At 44.4% G+C, this 19,647-nt stretch overlaps 1 protein-coding gene across 3 annotated transcripts in view; it reads right to left on the bottom strand.

Annotated features, from left to right (window-relative positions):
• Positions 1–137: 137 nt before the first annotated feature.
• STX1A (syntaxin 1A) overlaps positions 138–19,647 on the bottom strand; it is a 120,664-nt gene continuing 101,154 nt past the window's right edge. The window contains exons 5-10 of one of the 3 annotated variants that reach the window (XM_083172072.1): positions 19,562–19,635; positions 18,254–18,362; positions 7,473–7,546; positions 5,729–5,866; positions 2,585–2,695; positions 138–1,301 (exon numbers count right to left, since the gene is read on the bottom strand). In XM_083172072.1, the coding sequence (XP_083028198.1) occupies positions 1,224–1,301; positions 2,585–2,695; positions 5,729–5,866; positions 7,473–7,546; positions 18,254–18,362; positions 19,562–19,635 (584 nt within the window). In that variant the 3' untranslated portion in view covers positions 138–1,223. Of the gene's footprint in view, positions 1,302–2,584; positions 3,304–5,728; positions 5,867–7,472; positions 7,547–18,253; positions 18,363–19,561; positions 19,636–19,647 lie in introns of those variants that run through there. The other 2 variants (XM_083172074.1, XM_083172073.1) reach the window with 2 other exon arrangements.

Below are 19,647 nucleotides of genomic sequence, written 5' to 3'. Positions count from 1 at the left end.
ACGGACACAAGAGGTTTACGGGTAATGATCTTCTCTCGCCTCCTAGGGGTGCGGCTGTGCCAAAGTCTTGTGACTAAATGAATTCTTCCCTGTACAACTTATTTGTCGATAGTTAACGGAATGAAAAATTGGATTCATTTAATGTTCCCAAACTCACATCATTTATTAAATGCCGCACAAAGGCTTCTGACAACATACAGTACACCAGGTAGATAGAACACCAAATATAAAACTCTCCTCACAAAGCATGCTGGTGATAATCCCTTCTGAGCTGGGGAACCACTGTGATCTTTGCAGCTCTAAAAGGGGTTAGCTCCCGACTGGTGCAAGCCGTAAGGCACATGAGGGCGTGGTTTGCCATCGTCAACCCGACTGATGGCGCCGCCCTGCCCAACTGTGACATCTCCACAGCTTCCAGTACATAGGAGTCTTCTCACACATTGATTTGTCTGCATATGTGGCTTGGAGAGACATACACACACGCACACACACACACACTGGTGGACAACTTGCTCACACAATTACAAAATGGAATGTATGCATAGGATACAAAAAAAAAAGGGGGGGGGGGGGTGTGCCCCTCTCCAGGAGAGGTTAAAATAAAGGACAAGGATCACACAAAACATATCCCAACTTTAAAATGTTTAACCAAACACTGAACCCCTGTCATGCAAAGGAGAGGCCGACATGGTCTGTCCCAGCGCGCTGTCCCAAGTTATCATGTTTTCCAGAGGGGGAGGAATGTGCGTGTTAAGTAAAAGAAGTAAAAATTGGTTTTGCTTGGCACTTTGGCCCAACACTGGTGTCTAGTTGGCTGTGGCAGAGACAAATCCTTATCCAAACCCAAAAGGCATCTGGTGGGCACGGGGGACAGAATATAAAGGCAGCGCAGGAAATCTAACCCTATATTGATCCCTAAAAGCACCAACTTTGGGTCCATTGCTGGAGAATGCTCTTCATGAAGGGAAGAAGGGGTATCATTGCATCCAATGCCAAGTCAGCGGTCTGGCTTTGTGTATATCCCTTCCTCCCCCTCCCACACCCAATAGTCTCTCCCTGGGTCCGTGCGCTGGGTAACACACTGGGTAGTCATGCAGAGGGGCTCTCCTCTCGGGAAGCGTGTTTCGCTCTCTCATCCCCCACCATCTGGTGCGGCTCTTGCGGTGTGCCGCATTTTTCCTGATATGTCCAGAACATGCAATCTGTGGCTGCCGCTCCGCTCTCTATCCGAAAATCCCTCCAAACGTTGATGCAATGACGATACCAAGAACCACACAGCAGATAATGATCATGATCTTCTTCTGCAGGGAACAGGAGAATAAAAGTCACCAAATGTCACCTCTAGATTACATTGAGTTCAAGTCCTGGCTTTGCTTTCTGCATACAAAATGGCTTTCTCATACAATACAGCATAATACAGATCACCATAATGGGCCAGATGCTTATAAAATGCAGAGTGATAAACAACCAACAAATCAGCTCCTGCCTGACATTTTTCAAACACAGTCGGTGACATGGCAGGTAGGAGCTGATTGGCTGGCTGTTTATCAGTCTCCATTTTACCACTTTCGAAGCTTAGAGGGTTATTCTGATTCACTCAGAAAGGCACAATTACCCTCTAATGGACAAAACCATGTGTACTGCAGGTGGGGCTGATGTAACAGGTGCAGAGAGAGTTAGATTTGGGTGTTTTAGTGTTTCTGTGCAGGGTAAATACTGGCTGCATTATTTTTACACTGCAATATAGATATCAGTTTGAAGTACACCCCCCACCCATATCTAACTCTCTCTGTACATGTGACATCAGCCCCACCTGCAGTGCATATGGTTTTGTCCATTAGAGAGTGATTGTGCCTTTACGAGGGAATCAGAATAACCCCCCTTGTGCATCTGGCCCAATGTGTGGTGCCCACATCTGTTAAAGGGAATCAATTCAAACCCTCTCCCTTTATATTTGGGTATCATAGGGAACGGCATTGTCTTGTGGGCATGTCGTGTATATGTCTTATGGGCCCCATACTGTACATCAGCAATTAATTGTGACAATCCTGAGATCTGGAGATGATTGCCACAATTAATTTTAGATGTGTGGGCTCCCCCTTTTGGCAATCCCAATCAAAAATGAATAGGGATCGCCAATCGATTGCTGATTAAGATTTTTAAACATGCTTAATAATCTGGTATTATCTGCGGATCTTTTTTATATGTGTGGGCATTCCCAATTCATCTTCTTCATCTATTTACATTATGAACAGCAATCGATTGGGCAATTTCCAGATATGAAGATGCAATCTTTAGATGGAAAAATCTGCCGATCACTGAAATAAATCTGTAATGTGTGGTCAAGTCAAATAGAATGTAGAAACCATTTATCTGGCCAAAAAAATCACTGGATCTGGAAATCCATTAATTGTGATTGCTGATGTATGGGGCCCATAACACCTAGCATGCGGCTGCTGCAAATGCAGATACTGATTTTGACAGTTGCAGAACCATAACGTGCTACGTTGCGCAGGAAGCTTTAAACAATCATGGTTCAATTCTTCTGCCCACTACCCCTCTTATGTAAACAACAGGCACTCACCCTCCTGGCTTTGCTCTGGTACTTGACAGCCTTTTTGGTGTCAGACACGGCTCTCTCCACGTAGTCTACGGCATGTTCCACGTTGTACTCTATACGGTCAATCATCTCTCCCTGATGGTGTGTGGAAAGAGGGGGCAGGGAAAGGGAGGAATAGAAGAGGCCGAAAAGAAGGAGCCAGAGATTTTCGGAAGACATCAAGAGATAAGAAAGTAACACAGAGAAGAAAGGTTGTAGAAATACAAAAAGCGACATAACAAGATAAGACACATGCAAGTGACCGTAGCCGTGTACACATCAGGAGCGGACATGCGTCATCGGTTAGTAGGTGAATGACAACGTGTATGGAAGATAGCGAGAAGGAGAGAGAGAGAGAGAGAGAGAGAGAGAGAGAGAGAGAAGAAAAACACTCCAGTAAGAAAAGCAAAGTGTAGAAGAAAGAGTGCACAAAAAGAGATGAAGGTGAATGACGAAATGCACAAAAAAGAACATGAAGAAGTTCCAAGTACAGAGACACAATCAGGACAATAAATAACAGCAGGAGACAGCAGTCAGGGGACAGAGAAGTAAGAGAGCGATACGGGAAGAGTGAGGGAGAACAGAAGAGGGCCAAAAAAAGAGAGATACTTAATATCTTTGTAGTTAAATCTTTATCACTTGCACGTTACCTGTTCTTCTGTGGGTGACTGTCAGCCCCACTTGCTGCTCCGCTCAGCTGTAACCTGCATCAGAACAAAGTAAGTTTTATCAGCCAACGTTACAAGACAATGTAAGACCACAAGATGTAATGCTAGACTACAACAGCAAGACACAGAACTCAGAAACCCACAGAAAATGGTAAAGAATGTGTTGTGGAAACTGCTGTATTAGGGTACAGTGATTAATAATGCAACCTGGGGCATCGATTCAATCACAGTAAATGTGTGGAGTTTGTATATTTTCTCCCAGTGCGAATTCTACACTGTCACCCCTATCGTGGCTGAAAAGGGTGGGGTCTGTTTCAGAGGAGCCCATTTCTGGCACTCCAGATGCTGGCTTTCTCCTCTATCTGCAGAAGTGGCACTTTGGTGTCATCTCTTTTGATGGTGACACTTGGGTGTGGGCCACACCCTCTGCACCTGGGTAGTGACGCCACTAGTGCTGCACTGTGACATTGTTTAGCATTTGGCTCCTGTCACAGTGTAGGAGCCGGCAAAGCAGGTAGATGAGTCTCCGGAGCAGCCCAACATCTCTGCAGCACAAATATTTAGAGCAAAGCCTAAATGTGTTTTTCACTTAATATTAGTTCCACTTTAAATGCAGAGCTTAAAGCCACAACTCCATACATATATCTCCGTGTTTATTCATTATAGATTACACAAAAGGTGGAGTGTCTATGGGAAAAGCAAGCAGGATCAATTCCCATAAATGTAAAGCTCGACAACAAAGGTATATATAGAAATATGGGCAGATTACTGCCAAGATGTTCACCAGGGTTGTATGCTATTAACCAGTGGTTCCCAACCCTGGTCCTCAAGTACCCCCAACAGTGCACGTTTTCCAGGTCACCCGGCAGGTGCACTCATTATTCAGACACATTTTATAAGATCCACAGGTGGAGCTAATTATGTCACCTGTGATTCTGTGTGGAGACCTGGAACACATGCACTGTTGGGGCTACTTGAGGACCAGGGTTGGGAACCACTGCTATAAACCATTGCAGATATTGGGGGTTATTCAGACCTGATCGCTGCTCTGCTAAATTGCAGAGCCCTGTGATCAGGTATACTCGGCCCAAATTCAAGCCGCTCACCATCGAGCTGTCAGCTCCAAACCGGAGCTGACGTCCCACACCTTCCCTTCAAACACCAGGCCATGCCTGCGTTTTCCCTGACACTCCTAGAACATGGACGGATACTACCCCCAAATGCCGGCTTCATGTCAGTCAACTTCTGTACAGCCAGCAGTTAAAAAAGTAGCAGGATATTTAGTGTTCACTCTAGGTTTCACAGCGAGCAGGGCGCCGGGGGCGGACCGGACCCGCTGACGTCACAGCTGGGGGCGGTCCCGGGCCACCATCGTCACAAGAGGGGCATGCTCGGGGCGCCGCAGCCATGAAAGGGGCGGGCCCGGCCGCCGACATCATGACAGGGGGCGGGCCTGGCCGCCGACGTCATGAAAGGGGGCAGGCCCGGCCGCCACCGTCATCAAAGTGATCATAGTGACTTCGAAGGGGCCGGGCCCGCCCCCTTGATGACGGCGGCGGCTGGGCCCGGCCCCTCCGAAGTCACTATGCTGCCGGGAAAGCGCCGGGCATCGCTGTCTACTGCGACGCTGGGCTTCCTGTGAGGTTTTAGTGGGGCGCTGCGAGAGGGGCAGGGCGCAAACAGCCTAGCGGGAACACTAGATATTATCGCAGTACGGCCTCACACATGTGTACTACAATCCAAACACACGCGCAGTCTATCGATTATCGTCCGGCCTGCAAATTCATACCCGCGCCATCGGGTCTGAATAACCCCCATTATTCCTTACAAAACCCAGCAATATTAAGCGAGAAATAGGGAGAAATTGTCTAATTGATTGAGATTTGTAAATAGAACTACAATGTGAGGATACCATTCTGCCATTGCTCTTTACGTAGCCACCACGGGCATTGCGGTGCCAGCAGGAGACACAAATGCAAATGATATATGTGGGAAGTGTTTGATGTGCTGTTGATTGAAATATGTTAATTCATGGTGACCTTCTAGCTTACAGAGGTACAGGGTCTACATAATTAATGACCATTTTTATATTGTATACTTCATCTGAATGATAACGCTACCATGAAAAGTGGCCTATATACACGCAGAGAGAAAAGGACAATAAAGAAGACTGACAACACTCATCACAACATATAAGCGGTTGGCACCTACCAGCTGAGTGCTCATCCCACGTGCAGCATGGGGAGTAAAGACAGGAGCCAGGGTGAGAAACCCAATGGCCAAGTAAAGTGTTGACAAGAGCACCTCCATTTTATGTGTCAACTAACATATTATGGTAAAAGGGAAAATACGGGATGTTTATTAATATATGTCAACAAACTTTTATGCAGTAAATGCATCCGAGTGGGAGCCTCCACCCTTCAATGTGAATAAGAACCATAGACAAAGAGATTCAACGCACCTGACTCTCCACGAGCATGGCCATGTCCATGAACATATCATGCAGCTCCCGGATGCTGTTCTCCAGCTTAATGATCTCACTGTGCCGGGTCTCGATTTCATTGAGAGCCTGTTTAGTAATGTTAGAGTCCATTATGATCTGCGAAGAGAAGATCAGGGAGCGATTACCGTCCGTGGACAGCAGAGATGACGTAAAGGAAGACAATGCTGTCTTCGCGGTACATCTATTAATTCATGCTAGACGCTGCTTGAATGTGATGGGGACCTGTAGAGATAATACATGTACTTGCGTAGGAGAGAAGAAATAGAGAGCAAATCAGCCGACTTTTATCTAATTATACTAAAAAAACACAAATGCCATATCCTGCACATATAGATTGCCAGCTGTGGGTTAACTACATGTCCCAGCATGTTCTGCCTGCCACACTTCAGACCAATTCTCTTCAGCCCCGTACACACTGGGAGATATATTGCTCAGCAATATATTGCTGAGCAATATAACATACCCTCCAACATGACCCATTCCATTAGGTACAGTACAAAATGCTCTGTTCCTTGACTTCCCTGTCAGTGGGAGTTACAGATGTGAGCCTGCAGCACAGTCCAATATTCAAAAAGGGGAGCCACACCTACTGCCACCCCAAACATCACTGTCCTGGACTTACTGGCAGTTGATGTGACCCCCCCTCTTTGAATATTGGACTGTGCTGGAGCCCCACCTCTGTAACTGCCACTGGCAGGTAAGTCCAGGAACAGAGCATTTTGTACCTAATGGAATGGGTCATGTTGGAGGGTATGATATAATGCTCAGTGTCCCCTTTTCATCAGCGACCAGAGATGGTCGCTGATGAGAAGGAACCTCTGCTGGGGGAGCCGCAGAGGTAATTAGCTGGTTGCAGGAGCCAGCTCCTGCGACCAGCGATTAGAACAGGGCTGAAAACGGGAGCGCGCACCCGGCGATTTATCGCCGGGGCACACTCCCATCACTGGCAATATGGTCGCCAGCAACCATATTACCAGCAATTTCAACCCCTATCGCCCCCGTGTGTACACAGCTTTCCATAGAAATCAGCGTTCTTGTACAAATGAGGTACATGGCCGAAGATTTGTGCTGCAAGTGGATATTCAGCACTTTGTTAATAAAATCCCATAAGTGAGTTAACAAAAAAATGTGGATTTTTTGGAATAAAATAATCCTAAAATTACTTCTTGTTTTGTCTCCTGCTGCTTAAATGTTGCTGCTTAAATGTTGCCATGTGGCAAGGGATTCTGGGTAACCCAGCACACTATGTGGTGCATAAATATGTAACAGAATACGATTAAATATGGGCATTTTTCATACTGAACTGACCCCCGCCACAGTCATAGATCCGGATTAAGGTGGTGGCACATGCCCTGGGCTCAATGCCAATGGCGATTTGAACATCGCAGTGATCCGCAAACACTTTCAATGTCACTGACACTGAGCAGTGCTGACCAATGAACAGTAAAAGACTGGCCAGAAGAAAGCGGGAAGATGGGCAGAGAGGCTATTCTGTACTCTGCAGTGAGCCCAGAGTAAATAAGTTCAGCACTGCCACATATGTGGGGGCAGAGGGCCCCTTGCATACTAGAACCTGGGCCCACTGCTGGCTAGTTCCACCACTGACTTGACAAATATAAATGAAAGAATGGGCGTGTGTGTGAGCTGTCACACTGCTCGCAGACGGTCACTGCTAATGTAAGGTTAATAAATAGGGACATACCCCTGATGAGAAGATGGCTGGGTTTCCGCTCTCCAACATATCCTCCAGTTCCTCACTTGTTGTGGTTCTGCCAGCTGCGTAGACACAGGAGGTTATTTTATAAATATTCTAAAATATTATATTATAGAAACAGCATAAATGATAAAACCATGTTGCAATACAAGGGGTGCAAATACCGTATATACTCGAGTATAAGTCGACCCGAATATAAGCCGAGGCACCTAATTTTACAACAAAAAACTGGGAAAACTTATTGACTCAAGCGGGACCCTCACTCGAGTATAAGCCGAGGGGGTCTTTTTTAGCATAAAAAATGTTCTGAAAAAGTAGGCTTATACTCGAGTATATATGGTACCTTTTTTGGGGAAAAAAGGTTTACATGCAGGGCAAATACTGTCTGCTTCGCTTCTACATGCAGAAAACATATACTAGGCTGCTCTGTGTTAGCACTGAAATATACAGTTCAGCTAGAACGTGCCCCAACTAAAAATCTCTCTGCACATTTTAAGCACCCACCATCCCCTCTGCAGTCCAACATGGTTTTATTAAGGTGACAATTGCTTCTTTTTCATTTGATCCCAACTCTGAATGAGGCCCGGTATCTGCATTTATCCATAAATTGTGCACCGCAGCATGTAAGGTGAGGCCAACAACGCTGCATGGAAGCCAGGTCTCTGTCATGCTGAGAAATTGTGTGTGTGTGGCCGCTGGCAGCAACACAGAGGTAAGGAGCAGCGTTTGGCTTTCATTATATATGATTAATACCACCCAACCATCTCGCTTTTGGTGAAACAATCCGCCTCAGAATTACCCGCCGGAAATCAATCTGTTCAGATGATCAAACATGGATGCCTATTCTTAGAAAAGATGCTGAGAGATAAAGGGAGTAACTAGGATCAAGTACAGTATCAGACTGTGGACTGAATGTTCTAACAACCGCTGCCCCACTCCGTCAGTTCCCACATTTCTGGTTTAGAGCAGGCCTGGCCAACCTGTGGCTCTCCAGATGTTGTCAAACTACAAATCCCATCAGGGAGTGTTAAAACTGTGGCAAGGCATGCTGGGGTTTGTAGTTTCACACCATCTGGAGAGCCACAGGTCAGCCTGTCCTGGTTTAGAGCATTCTATCCTTTGTCCTTATGCTGTTTAATGGAATGTATTCCTTTTTTGCTTGTTTTATGGACTGAGCACCAGGGCTTTTGGAGGTCATTCTGGTTCACAAGCAAAGCAGCGAAATTTGCAGCTTTGCGTGTGCTTTAAACACTGCCCGCACGAATGCCCCCCCCCCCTCCCATGCCAAATATTCTTGCACATGCATGTGCAGACGGAAAACATTGCTCCACCGTGCGAACGTGCGGGGGAGTGAATCATTCAGAATGACCCCCTTTAGCTGTTAGTCCATTTTATTTTTAGGATTAATATTTTATTAAATCCCTGTTTGGAAACTACACAACACTAGCCGAGAGTTTGACCATCTTTAGTTGCTGGTACAGAGTAGTCATTGTATAATGTAGAAATCAGTGGTCCTGTATAAATCTTTTGGATGGATATGGCATAAAAATATATTGATATTGTTACACATGTGTAGTTATGCAGTGGGGGAAAGGTTGCGAATGCACACCAAAAATATAAAAAGTAAGAAGTTCGCCATCAGCATCCTGATTTTTGTATCGACCTTATTGATATCTCATGCCTCCATAATTGGTTACAGAAAAATAATAATAATAATAATAATAATAATAAAAAAACTGATGTATTCAGCATGAAGATGAATGCTCACCCCTACAATAATGAGACGTTCCATTCAGCAACTTCAAATATATTGTTTCCATAGAGATAAAGGGTCTTATTTATCAGTTGCTACTGCAAATTTGAATTGCAACTATCGGTACACAACGTAATGCGCACACGCCAAGCATGTATTTGTGATCACACAAAGCGACAGCATGAGTGATTGCATTTCATACCGAGGGAAAAAGAATGGCGGAGGCGTGTCAATGGGAGGGGTTCACAAATTCTGCGATGCAGGGCGTGTAGTGGGTGTCGCCTTTGCAAAAACTGCGAAGCCAATAGTATAAAATGTGAAGGCATCATTCCCACTGGCTGAAAAACTACAGGACTACCGCGGACTGAGGAAGCACTGACGGCTGCTGAAAAATCATCTTTGCTCAGGATAATAATTGCATAATCACAGCCAGCTGATGCTCCTCACACGGATGCAGGGAATGCTGTGTAGTCTGGGGCATGCCAAATGACATTCATTAACTCTTTGCAGTGTACAAAAGTAACACTTTTATTTATGTTGTCTTTTTTACCAAGTGTCTCACAAAATGACTGTCTAAAATAATCTGGTTAATAGATTAATTAATGGCAATCAGTTAACCAATTGCTGGGTTTTAAGTGAGTAGCAAATGCATTGTTTGGCATAGTACAAATGTCAATGGCACAGTGGCGATGCAGCTATCTTGGTGCTGCGTTTAGATAAAATGATCACAATTTAAATTTTGTAGGATTGTGTGCAATGGGTGTTGGCTTAATTTGTAATGTTGACGCAGTGATCGCAGATGAGATAGTAGATGTGATATTGGCCCTTATTCTGGTCCGTTCGCAGCAGGGCTGAGTTCGCACGGGGACCGATGTTTTTGTACTGCGCATGCGCATTTTAGCACATGTGCATTATGCACCCACGGCGAACAGTCTGCTTGCTAGGTGCCGGCGGGTGGGGGGGTGGAGAGGGGTGTTGGTCGGCGTGCGGCCCCATTAGCATATAAAAATGCCCAGTGTTTTATGGGCGTTCCCATAAGAACGTTGGCCGTTCTCACGCTAATGAGGCCATGACGCAGGTGTGGGAGGGGGGCAGCTGACATCACCGGATGTCAGCTACCCGCCCATTTCCTTCCCAGCTTACGTGCATATATAAGTGATTTGAGAATCACTTTTATATACGTGCACCATCCACATCTTTCGACGGTCGGCGTCCATCAAAAGATGTGGGAGGTTCCCCCTGCCCTGCAAATAGATGTTACTGTTACCATTTGCAAGCCCCTGCGAGCGATTCACCCTTGCGAATGGGTGGCACCAGCCAACCATTGGTAAGACGGGGTTTGGTGGACTCGCAAGGCTGCGAATTTGCAGCCTTGCGAATCAAACCAGAATAACCCCCATTCTGCAATCCATGCAGAAGAAGGCCCAAAGTCATTAAGGTTGTCTTCAGCAACATGTCTAGCGGCTAAACTGACAAAAGTGTAAAACTTCCATTTCAATCAGCTCCATCCAGGTCAGGATGATCACCTCTCCCGGTGTGTGCGGATTGCTTCTGTCACAGTGCAACCGCGGTCACCTATATATCCAATATAGTAATGACAATAATGATGTGGAAGCTGTAGCCTACAGTGTAATGTACCTATTAGTGCTCTGTCCTCATGGTGTTCTTTTGCATTACCAAATAGGACACGTCTCAATTCCAATAAAAATAACATACAAGGCCTACAAATCATAGGGCAACCTCTGGCAGAGCTCAAGGGTAAATCCATGCCGGAGAGTTCTTCCTCTCTCTGTCACTGTCACTGTGGATATAAGCTCTGGCAGGGATGATGTCTACTTCATGGAAACTGATCAGACATCTCCAAAGCTGACTGGGAGTCCCATGACCTCTTGGCATCTTACAGTGTACTACACCTCTCATCATCCATGTCTGCTGCAGAAATGATAGCGGTTCATTATCCGTATCCCAATTTCATATATAAAAGGAAATACATAGATGCCTACATGTTATTCTCTGAGCTATGTAATTGGGGTCATTATCAACCTCCTCCCTCGTCTGAACCTGCAGTCTGATTTTGCATATTCCATTTATGACTAGATGCAAATAGTTCAGTGTGTATGAACAATAAGGTAAAGATAAATTTTTAATAAAACATGGTGGTACTTGTTTAGTTTCACGGCGACAGCAATTGCATGCGATGAGATTTGATGCGATTTTGTACCTGTTCATAACCCCACTATCCACTACGCATGGAGTTGATTTTTTATCACTATATAAAGTCAACTCCATGCGTAGTGGATAGTGGGGTTATGAACAGGAACAAAATTGCATCAAATCGCATCTGATTTGATAGCATGCGATTTATCTGCCGCCGTGAAACTAAACAAGTACCAACATGGTCAGTGGTAAGAGCAGTGGTGCTTTCTTAGCGGTGTGGGTGTGGTCACGTGCAGCAAGGGGGTGTGGTCACATGCAGCAAGGGGAGTGGCTACATGACAATATAGGCGTGACCACATTATGCCACACACCATAATGCCCCTTACACATTGTGCCACACACCATAATGCCAATTACACATTATGCCACAAACACCATAATGCCTATTACATATTACGCCAAACACCCTAATGCTCCTTACACATTATAAAATACACCATAATGCCTTAAAAATATTATAACACACACCCTAATGCCAATTGACCGCACACTGTATTGGATGTTACACATTATGTAACACACCGCAACAACTATTACACATTATACCACATAATGCGCCCATTACACATTATGCCACATACTGTAATGCCCATTACACAATATGCCTCATACTGTAATGCCCATTACACATTATGCCCCCACCAGTGCCGCTTATGCATAATGCCCGCTAGTAGACTCACTGCTCTGGCCCGGGCTGGCCTCTTTCCGGCTGCTGCTATTAGGGTGTGGGTAGTGCAGCCCACACCCACGAGTCACCCTTAAGAGGGGTGGTACCATGCCGGAGACCCCCTGCAGTTTTTGCTCTTGAACTACCATTGCTCTGGCGGCCCTTGTCCATTTGAAATGCGTCGCTGGCTCTGATTGGCTCACGAGCCAGCACCACATTTCAAATGGACACAGGCGTCCAGAATGGTTCACCCCTCTGAAGGGTGACTTACAGGTGCGGGCTGCACCATCAATATTTTTTTGTCAATCCTAAATGACAGCAGGGGGCACGAGGTGGTACCGCACACCTGCAACATATTTCTCAACGGTACCTTGTGCCCTCTTTTTTGCACCACTGGGTAAAAGAATACTATGTATCGTTTAAAATCGTTCAGTGTGTATGCTCTATATCACTCATTCTGTAGCTCCGGGGAGTTCAAGGGAAATCATTAAAGATATCGTTAGCTGCCTTTAGAGAAAGCAATATTGCCTTATTCATGGGTACAGTCTAAAGCGTGGGTCTTCAAACTGTGGCCCTCCAGATGTTGTGGAACTACATGTCCCAGCATGCCCTGACAGTTTTGGCATGCTCTTAAAGGAAAAAATGTGGCAATGCATGTTGGAACATGTAGTTTCACAACATCTGGAGGGCCACAGTTTAAAGACCCATGGTCTAAAGCATTTAATATCATGAGGTGGTGTAACAGCAAGAAGGTGCCAATATTAAATTCTGAAGTCTACTATTTGAGACTTCATACAGTGAGTGCTACAGAACATGATATGTAACATATCAAGAGGTGTTTCCTCATACAGTAGTTTGAAAATGCATCATGTATCAAGTGTGTGCGTCTATGGGCTTAACTGAGTCAGATGCAGTGGCTCCCGTGTGTGTCTTGTGGATCTATATGCAAATATTACTACACGCCCCTCTCTGGGGTATACCCATGCGCCTGACTCTGCAATGGTGACACGCCCCCTTTTAGCAACTGCAGATGCTGCAATCCTGCTTGTTGGATCTTTATACACAACCATCTGCCGCACTATTGTGTGACAGATGTATCAAGCTTCAAAAGTGATAAAATGGAAAGTGATAAACAGCCAACCAATCAGCTCCTGCCTGACATTTTTCAAACACAGTCTGTGACATGACAGGTATGAGCTGATTGGCTGGCTGTTTATCACTCTCCATTTTATCACTTTTGAAGCTTGATACATCTGGCCCATAGTGTGGTCTCCAATATGAATGATAATGCCTCTGAGTTTGCAACCAGTTCAGTGGCACGCCCGCCTGCAACACGTCCATAACACACCAATATGACAGCCAACTCCGCATGGCCACCTCTGCATGTGCAATAGAAAAGATTGCCACAGCTCACTCCCTCTGGCACAGACAGGAACTCACAACTAATAAACTCTAGCTCGTTTGTTTTGAAGCATTCAATAAAAATGTAATTTGAAAAAATAAAATAAATAAACTCTTGCTCCATGGAAATACTGAATGTGGCATTAGTGATATCCATTCAGTAGCCAAGTTTACTTCAACAGGAGCTGGGCCCACAGCACTGGCACTCTCCTGCTGTGGCTGCATTGCTGGAATGGTTCTGTTCTACGGAGAGCTGCTTCTACTAAAAGGTGTGCACAGCAGAGGGGAATGTGCGATTGGCTAATAGGGTCTGTACAAATGTGTAGGGCCTCTGCATCTGTTAACCCCTTCCCGACGCAGCCTGTTTTTGCCTTCCTGACAGCCCTTTTTTTCAAATCTGACATGTATCACTTAAGTGGGGATAACTTTTTTTTGCTTTTACTTATCCCAGTGATTTTGAGATTGTTTTCCCGTGACACATTGTACTTTAAATTAGTGGTAAATTTTGGTCGATACAGGTTTTTTTTTGTGTGAAAAATACCAAAATGTCGTAAAAAAATGGAACATTTTGCTATTTGCAAAATGTAAAATTTTCTGCTTGTGAGACAAATAATCATACCACTCAAAATAGTTAATAACTAACATAGACCATATCTAAACTTTATTTTTAAATCATTATTTCAACCTCCTTTAATTTTTTTGGACACTAGGGGGCGGCAGAGTCTAAATTTTACACATCACACATTAAAACGCTGTTTTTGGCTGTTCACGTTTGAACAGCCAATCGCAGCGATCGCCCATGACGGGGGGCATCTCTGCCCCCCCTGGGCAATGAGGGAGGATGTCTGCTGTCAGGGACAGCAGACATCGTCCCTCTGTCACCGCGTCTGTAGACGCGGTGGCACTTTGAAGTCATGACGTACATGTACGTCATGTGTCGGGAAGTACATCCCGGCCATGACGTACATGTACGTCAAATGTCGGGAAGGGGTTAAACTATGCAACCCATTTATACCCCTTTCAGGCATACAGCAAAATCCCGGGATATTTCACGAGCACGCGCACAATCCCGGGACTAGCGTTTGTCTGAAAGGCTCTACCGGGATTTTAGTCCTCTAAAATCCCGGGTCCTGCGCACCTGCAATGGACCCGGGATTTTTAAAAACCCGGGTTTGAACCGGGTCTAAAATACCGGGTAGTATGTCTGAAAGGGGTATTATTTACACATTTCATTACAGATTGCATTACAGTACAAGTTAGAGGATTTAAGCTAAGCAGGTGCAGATTTCCTGAAGCAACAGAATGTACACACTGGGCCTAATTCAGACCCAATTTACTAAGATGGGACTTCTATTTCACAGAAATTGTTGCTATGGGCAACCAATCAGATACTATCTATAATCTTCAAGAAGGTGCTAAATAAATAAGCAACATCCCATGTAAAATAGACCTCCCTTCTTAGTTAATTCTTATTTATTATTATATAAATTCTTATTTATTTAGCACATTTTAGAAAGTAGGATAGAATCTGATTGGTTGATATGGTGCAATAGAGGGGGTGGTTTAAACACCATGCGCTGCTAGATGGACATTGATTTTTGTATAATACACCTTGCTGAATAGGATGCACACTGGACGCACTGTATAACTTTAAGGGCCGTATTCAATGAGGCTGATTCGCCATGTTCTACGGCGATTTTTGTGCTATTTTCGTGCTGTAAGGCGATTTTTTGACTAAAACGGTGAATCACCCTATTCAATGACCAGATGGCGAATACATTTCAAGGTTTTTATCGCCATGCTTCACCGAGTAGCAATCGCTATCTTTTTATGGTGAAGTGGAATGTGAACTTTTAAAATAAAGTGTTTTTTTTTTTTTACATTTGGTGTCAAAAAATCAGGAATTTTATTCTGTGAAGGGGCATGCTATTTTTATTCATGTGCTTATAGCACATGAATATATATTTAATTAAAAAAAAATTATTTTTTACACAGAGCAGCCAGCAGGGGGCCGGGAGCCGAGCTGCTCATTAGATATTCATATATTCACTGCACCCGATCATTACATATGCACGATCGGGTGTAGTGAATACCCGGTCCCCTGTTGGCTATCCCGGGGGGGCAGCCTGTGCTGCCTGGCTCCCGGGGAGCCCACCTCACCCCCACAAACGTTCTGGGGCAGGCAGGGAGACTTCCATCTCCCTGCCTGCAGCCGTCCTCAGGCTCCCTGCGGCATCGCCGCAGGAGTTGAAATTCGCCGGTCAGGGGCAGTGAGCCACTGACTCGTTGAATACTGGAGCCGGCGAGGCTCCGGAACGCGCCGGGCAGTGGCGAATGTGCAGCGGATCCTAAACAGGATTCGCTGCACATCGTCAAAATTCTCATTGAATACTGCCCTTTAAGTCAGGGTTGCCTACCCTCCCGGAATGGCGGGGGGGGGGGACCTCCCGCTGCGCCCCCGATCGCGGCATTTGAATGCCGCAATCCGCGGGTCTCAGAGGAGGGGACGGAGCTAAAATGGAAAAACCGCGTAATTTTAGCCCCGCCCCCTCAACGGAGATCCGTGAATTCAACGCTTTAACATAATGGGGCGGGGCTTAGTGACGTCACACTCGAGCCCCCGAGCAGCTGCTGAAACTCTCCTCTCCGGGCTTCTCCCGGAGAGGAGAATATTAAAGTCGGCAACCCTGCTTTAAGTTTTATATAAAGAATAGCATAAATTGAAAAAAATTCACAAATAAAATCACAATGAATATACATAAAATACAAATGTAGCATAAAAAGTATCAATCTGTTTTGTGAGCACGTTTGCAATGGCATTCCATACATTAGTCCTCTAGACTGTATAGTCAATAAGGGGTTAATATCCAATTGCTGGTCAGAGTTAACATGATAATGAATTGCCAAACTGGTTAGTAGCAAAGAATAAATGGGAGTTGCAAAGCAAGCTGTATTAATTGTGCAATTTCAACCAACTGCCTCCATTAATACAGCTTGCTTTGCAACTCCCATTTATTATTTGCTACTAACCAGCTTGGCAATTCATTATAATATTAACTCTGACCAGCAATTGGATATTAACCCCTTATTGACTATACAGTCTAGACAAGCGGTTCTCAAACTGTGGGTCCTAACCCCAAAGTGGGCCGGACCTTCTCAGCATGGGCTCGCAACTCCATGTTGCTCACCATCAGGCTGATGACTTTTCTAATCTCTGTCAGTGATTCAAGGAGTCTGAAAGATCTGTTGAATTGTCTGTTATTTAGACTCCTCCCATCATGTTGTGCCTCCACAATGCTGCCATGTATGTGCTGTCTGCTGACTACACATGTGATGTGATGACCTTCTGCAGTAACTTCCTGGGGTCCTGTAATTATTATTATAGTCTGATGGGGTCCCAGAGCAAAATAGTTTGAGGACCCTTGGTCTAGACCAGGGGTGGCCAAACCGGTCCTCGAGATCTACCAACGGTCCATGTTTTCCAGATCACCTAGCTGTTGCACAGCTGTACGGTCACATTTTCAAACCTGCTGCATTCATTCCTACTATAGATCCACAGGTTGCCTGGAAAACATGCACTGTTGGTAGATCTTGAGGACAGGTTTGGCCACCCCTGGTCTAGACTAATGTATGGAATACCACTGCAACTATGCTAACCAAACAGATTGATACTTTTTATGCTACATTTGTATTTTATGTATATTCATTGTGATTTTATTTGTGATATTTTCAATTTATGCTATTCTTTATATAAAATTTAAAGTTATACAGTGTGTCCAGTGTGCATTCTATTCAGCAAGGTGTATTATACAAAAATCAATGTCCATCTAGCAGTGCAGGGTGTTTAAACCACCTCCTCTCTTGTATTCATTTTTGTGTGAGTTCCAGTAAACTCACTGAAACACCTGCGGCAGCAGTGGATACATATGATATATCCATATTTTTATATATATTTTTTATAAATTATTAACTTTTTAATTAATTATTTAAGCACCAGAATTTGTAGTCTGGAAGGTATGATGTGGGCAATGTCAAGTCTTCAACAGAACTCCCATCTTAGTAAATTTACCCCCGTCTGAACATGTTACATCTGCCCCACCTGCAGTGCCCATGGATTTGCCAGTTTTGAGAACAAATTTTCCCTGCGATCAAGTCTGAATTGGGCCCATTGTCTAGAAGTAAAACTTGCTGCTTGTAACTGCAACTATACAAGATACAGGTATTGTCATTCTAAAAATGGTTAGAAAATCTACGTATTGTACTATTTAGAAGATCCCTCACCTCCAATGTCATTGCTCTTGTCTCCCTCCACATCCCCTTATACTGTCTGAACCCCTCTGCACCGGTCTTTTGCTGCACCAGTCACATGACCAATTCAAGACACGGTCAATGAATTATGACAACTCCAGACCAAAGCTTGGAGCTCCTTGGAGGGCAATACCCTGCATAACATGCCTCTTGTGGCTGGTCAGTCACGAATTGCTGCGCTGACGAGCTTGAGGAGAACACAGATAGCCCCAAAGGATCGCCTGCAAACAAATACGAGGGATAGACTGCTAACTCAATGTCTACTTCAGTGACAACAGCAGTGTATGCTGCTGACCTTGTGGGACTGGAGAATACACCATTGCCGAAAAACAAACAACTACAAGTTTTTTTTCTCTACATGGAAAAGTCAATAATAAAAAAACTAACAAACTAAAATAACACACTTGCCAATGCCAAACTTACTGATTTCAAGCTGTCTTTGGATGCGGCCTTTGCAGCGCTCACGGTAATCTGACTGAGTGGCGTTATATTCAGACATCACCTCTACAAACTTGCGAGACAGCGTTGAATGCTGGAAGGAAATAAAAGTGCAGTCATAATGATGCAGTATCCAGTACTCCGATATGTTTCATTCAGTCAGCTTATGTGATACAGTAAAACACAGGAAAAAAAATCAGCTGCAAAATGTATAGATCATGTAAAACATCTGATAAATACAGTTAGATGTGTATAATACCCCTTTCACATTGCACTTTTAAAACGGTATATTGCCGTTTTTTTCCCATTTTAAAACGTTTAAGGCTGCAATGTGAAAGTGCCACAGTTGATTTACCGGTTAAAGATAACCGGTATTTCAACACAGTTAAAAAGCAGAGTCCTACACGTTTTAAAGCCGTTTTTTAGGCAGTGTGAATGGCTCTATTTCAATGGCTTGAAACGTGTCCCTTGGGGGTTAAACGGGTTGAATTTTGAATGGTATTAAATGATTTTAAAAACGGTTTTCACCTGCAATGTGAAAGGTCTCAAGGCTCAGACCCATTTTAAAGTCCCATTTAAGAATACCGTGTCATTACCCATTTCTGCAATGTGAAAGCAGTATAAGTGTAGAAGCTACTAATTGTCCTCTTCTAATCTAAAAGGGGTTCCCATCTGGAGCTTCCCCCCTCCTTCAAGTAACGGTTTATCTGCTCCAACCCTTGCTCTGCGACACAGTTTGCTCACCTAGGCCACTCAGGTATTCAGTCTTTGTCTTGGTGGGAGTAGTTTATAATGTGTCTGGAGGGGAGGAACTCCCTGAGCGGCACACTTCCATATGTATAAATAGGATTTAGGGGCAGATTTATTAAGCTTGGAGAAGAGATAAACTGGAGATAAAGCGGAGAAAAGGTAAAAGGAGATAAAGCACCAGCCAATCAACTCCCAACTGTCTTTTTCAAACACAGCTGATTGGCTGGTGCTTTATCTCCTTTTACCTTTTCTCCGCTTTATCTCCAGTTTATCTCTTCTCCAAGCTTAATAAATCTGCCCCATAAACACACAATAGGGACCCATAATATAAACGTTCTGATATCGCTTCCCTCTAATGATTAGTCTATATGCGCATACACACGATACGTCCATATTGGTAGTCCATATTGCCCCATTAAATAAAATTACGGTTAAGCTGAGCAGTATATTCAGAAAAGTTTAAAGAAATGAAGGAGTTTGTCTTAACTTGATCGTAAAAGCTACTTTAATGTATAATTTTTAAATTGACCCCCCTCATCTTACCTGCGTCTTCCGGATGCGAAGATCCGCAGAGGAGCGCGTTATTGCTTCTTCCTGTTCAATGCTCTGTTCAATGCCTAGAGCGGAGG

Source organism: Crinia signifera, chromosome 2 (assembly GCF_055691185.1).
Source record: "Crinia signifera chromosome 2, ASM5569118v1, whole genome shotgun sequence".
In the NCBI taxonomy this organism is placed as follows: domain Eukaryota; kingdom Metazoa; phylum Chordata; class Amphibia; order Anura; family Myobatrachidae; genus Crinia; species Crinia signifera.
The sequence above is the reverse complement of the archived record's forward strand: the minus strand, read 5'-3'. Positions and strand labels throughout refer to the sequence as shown.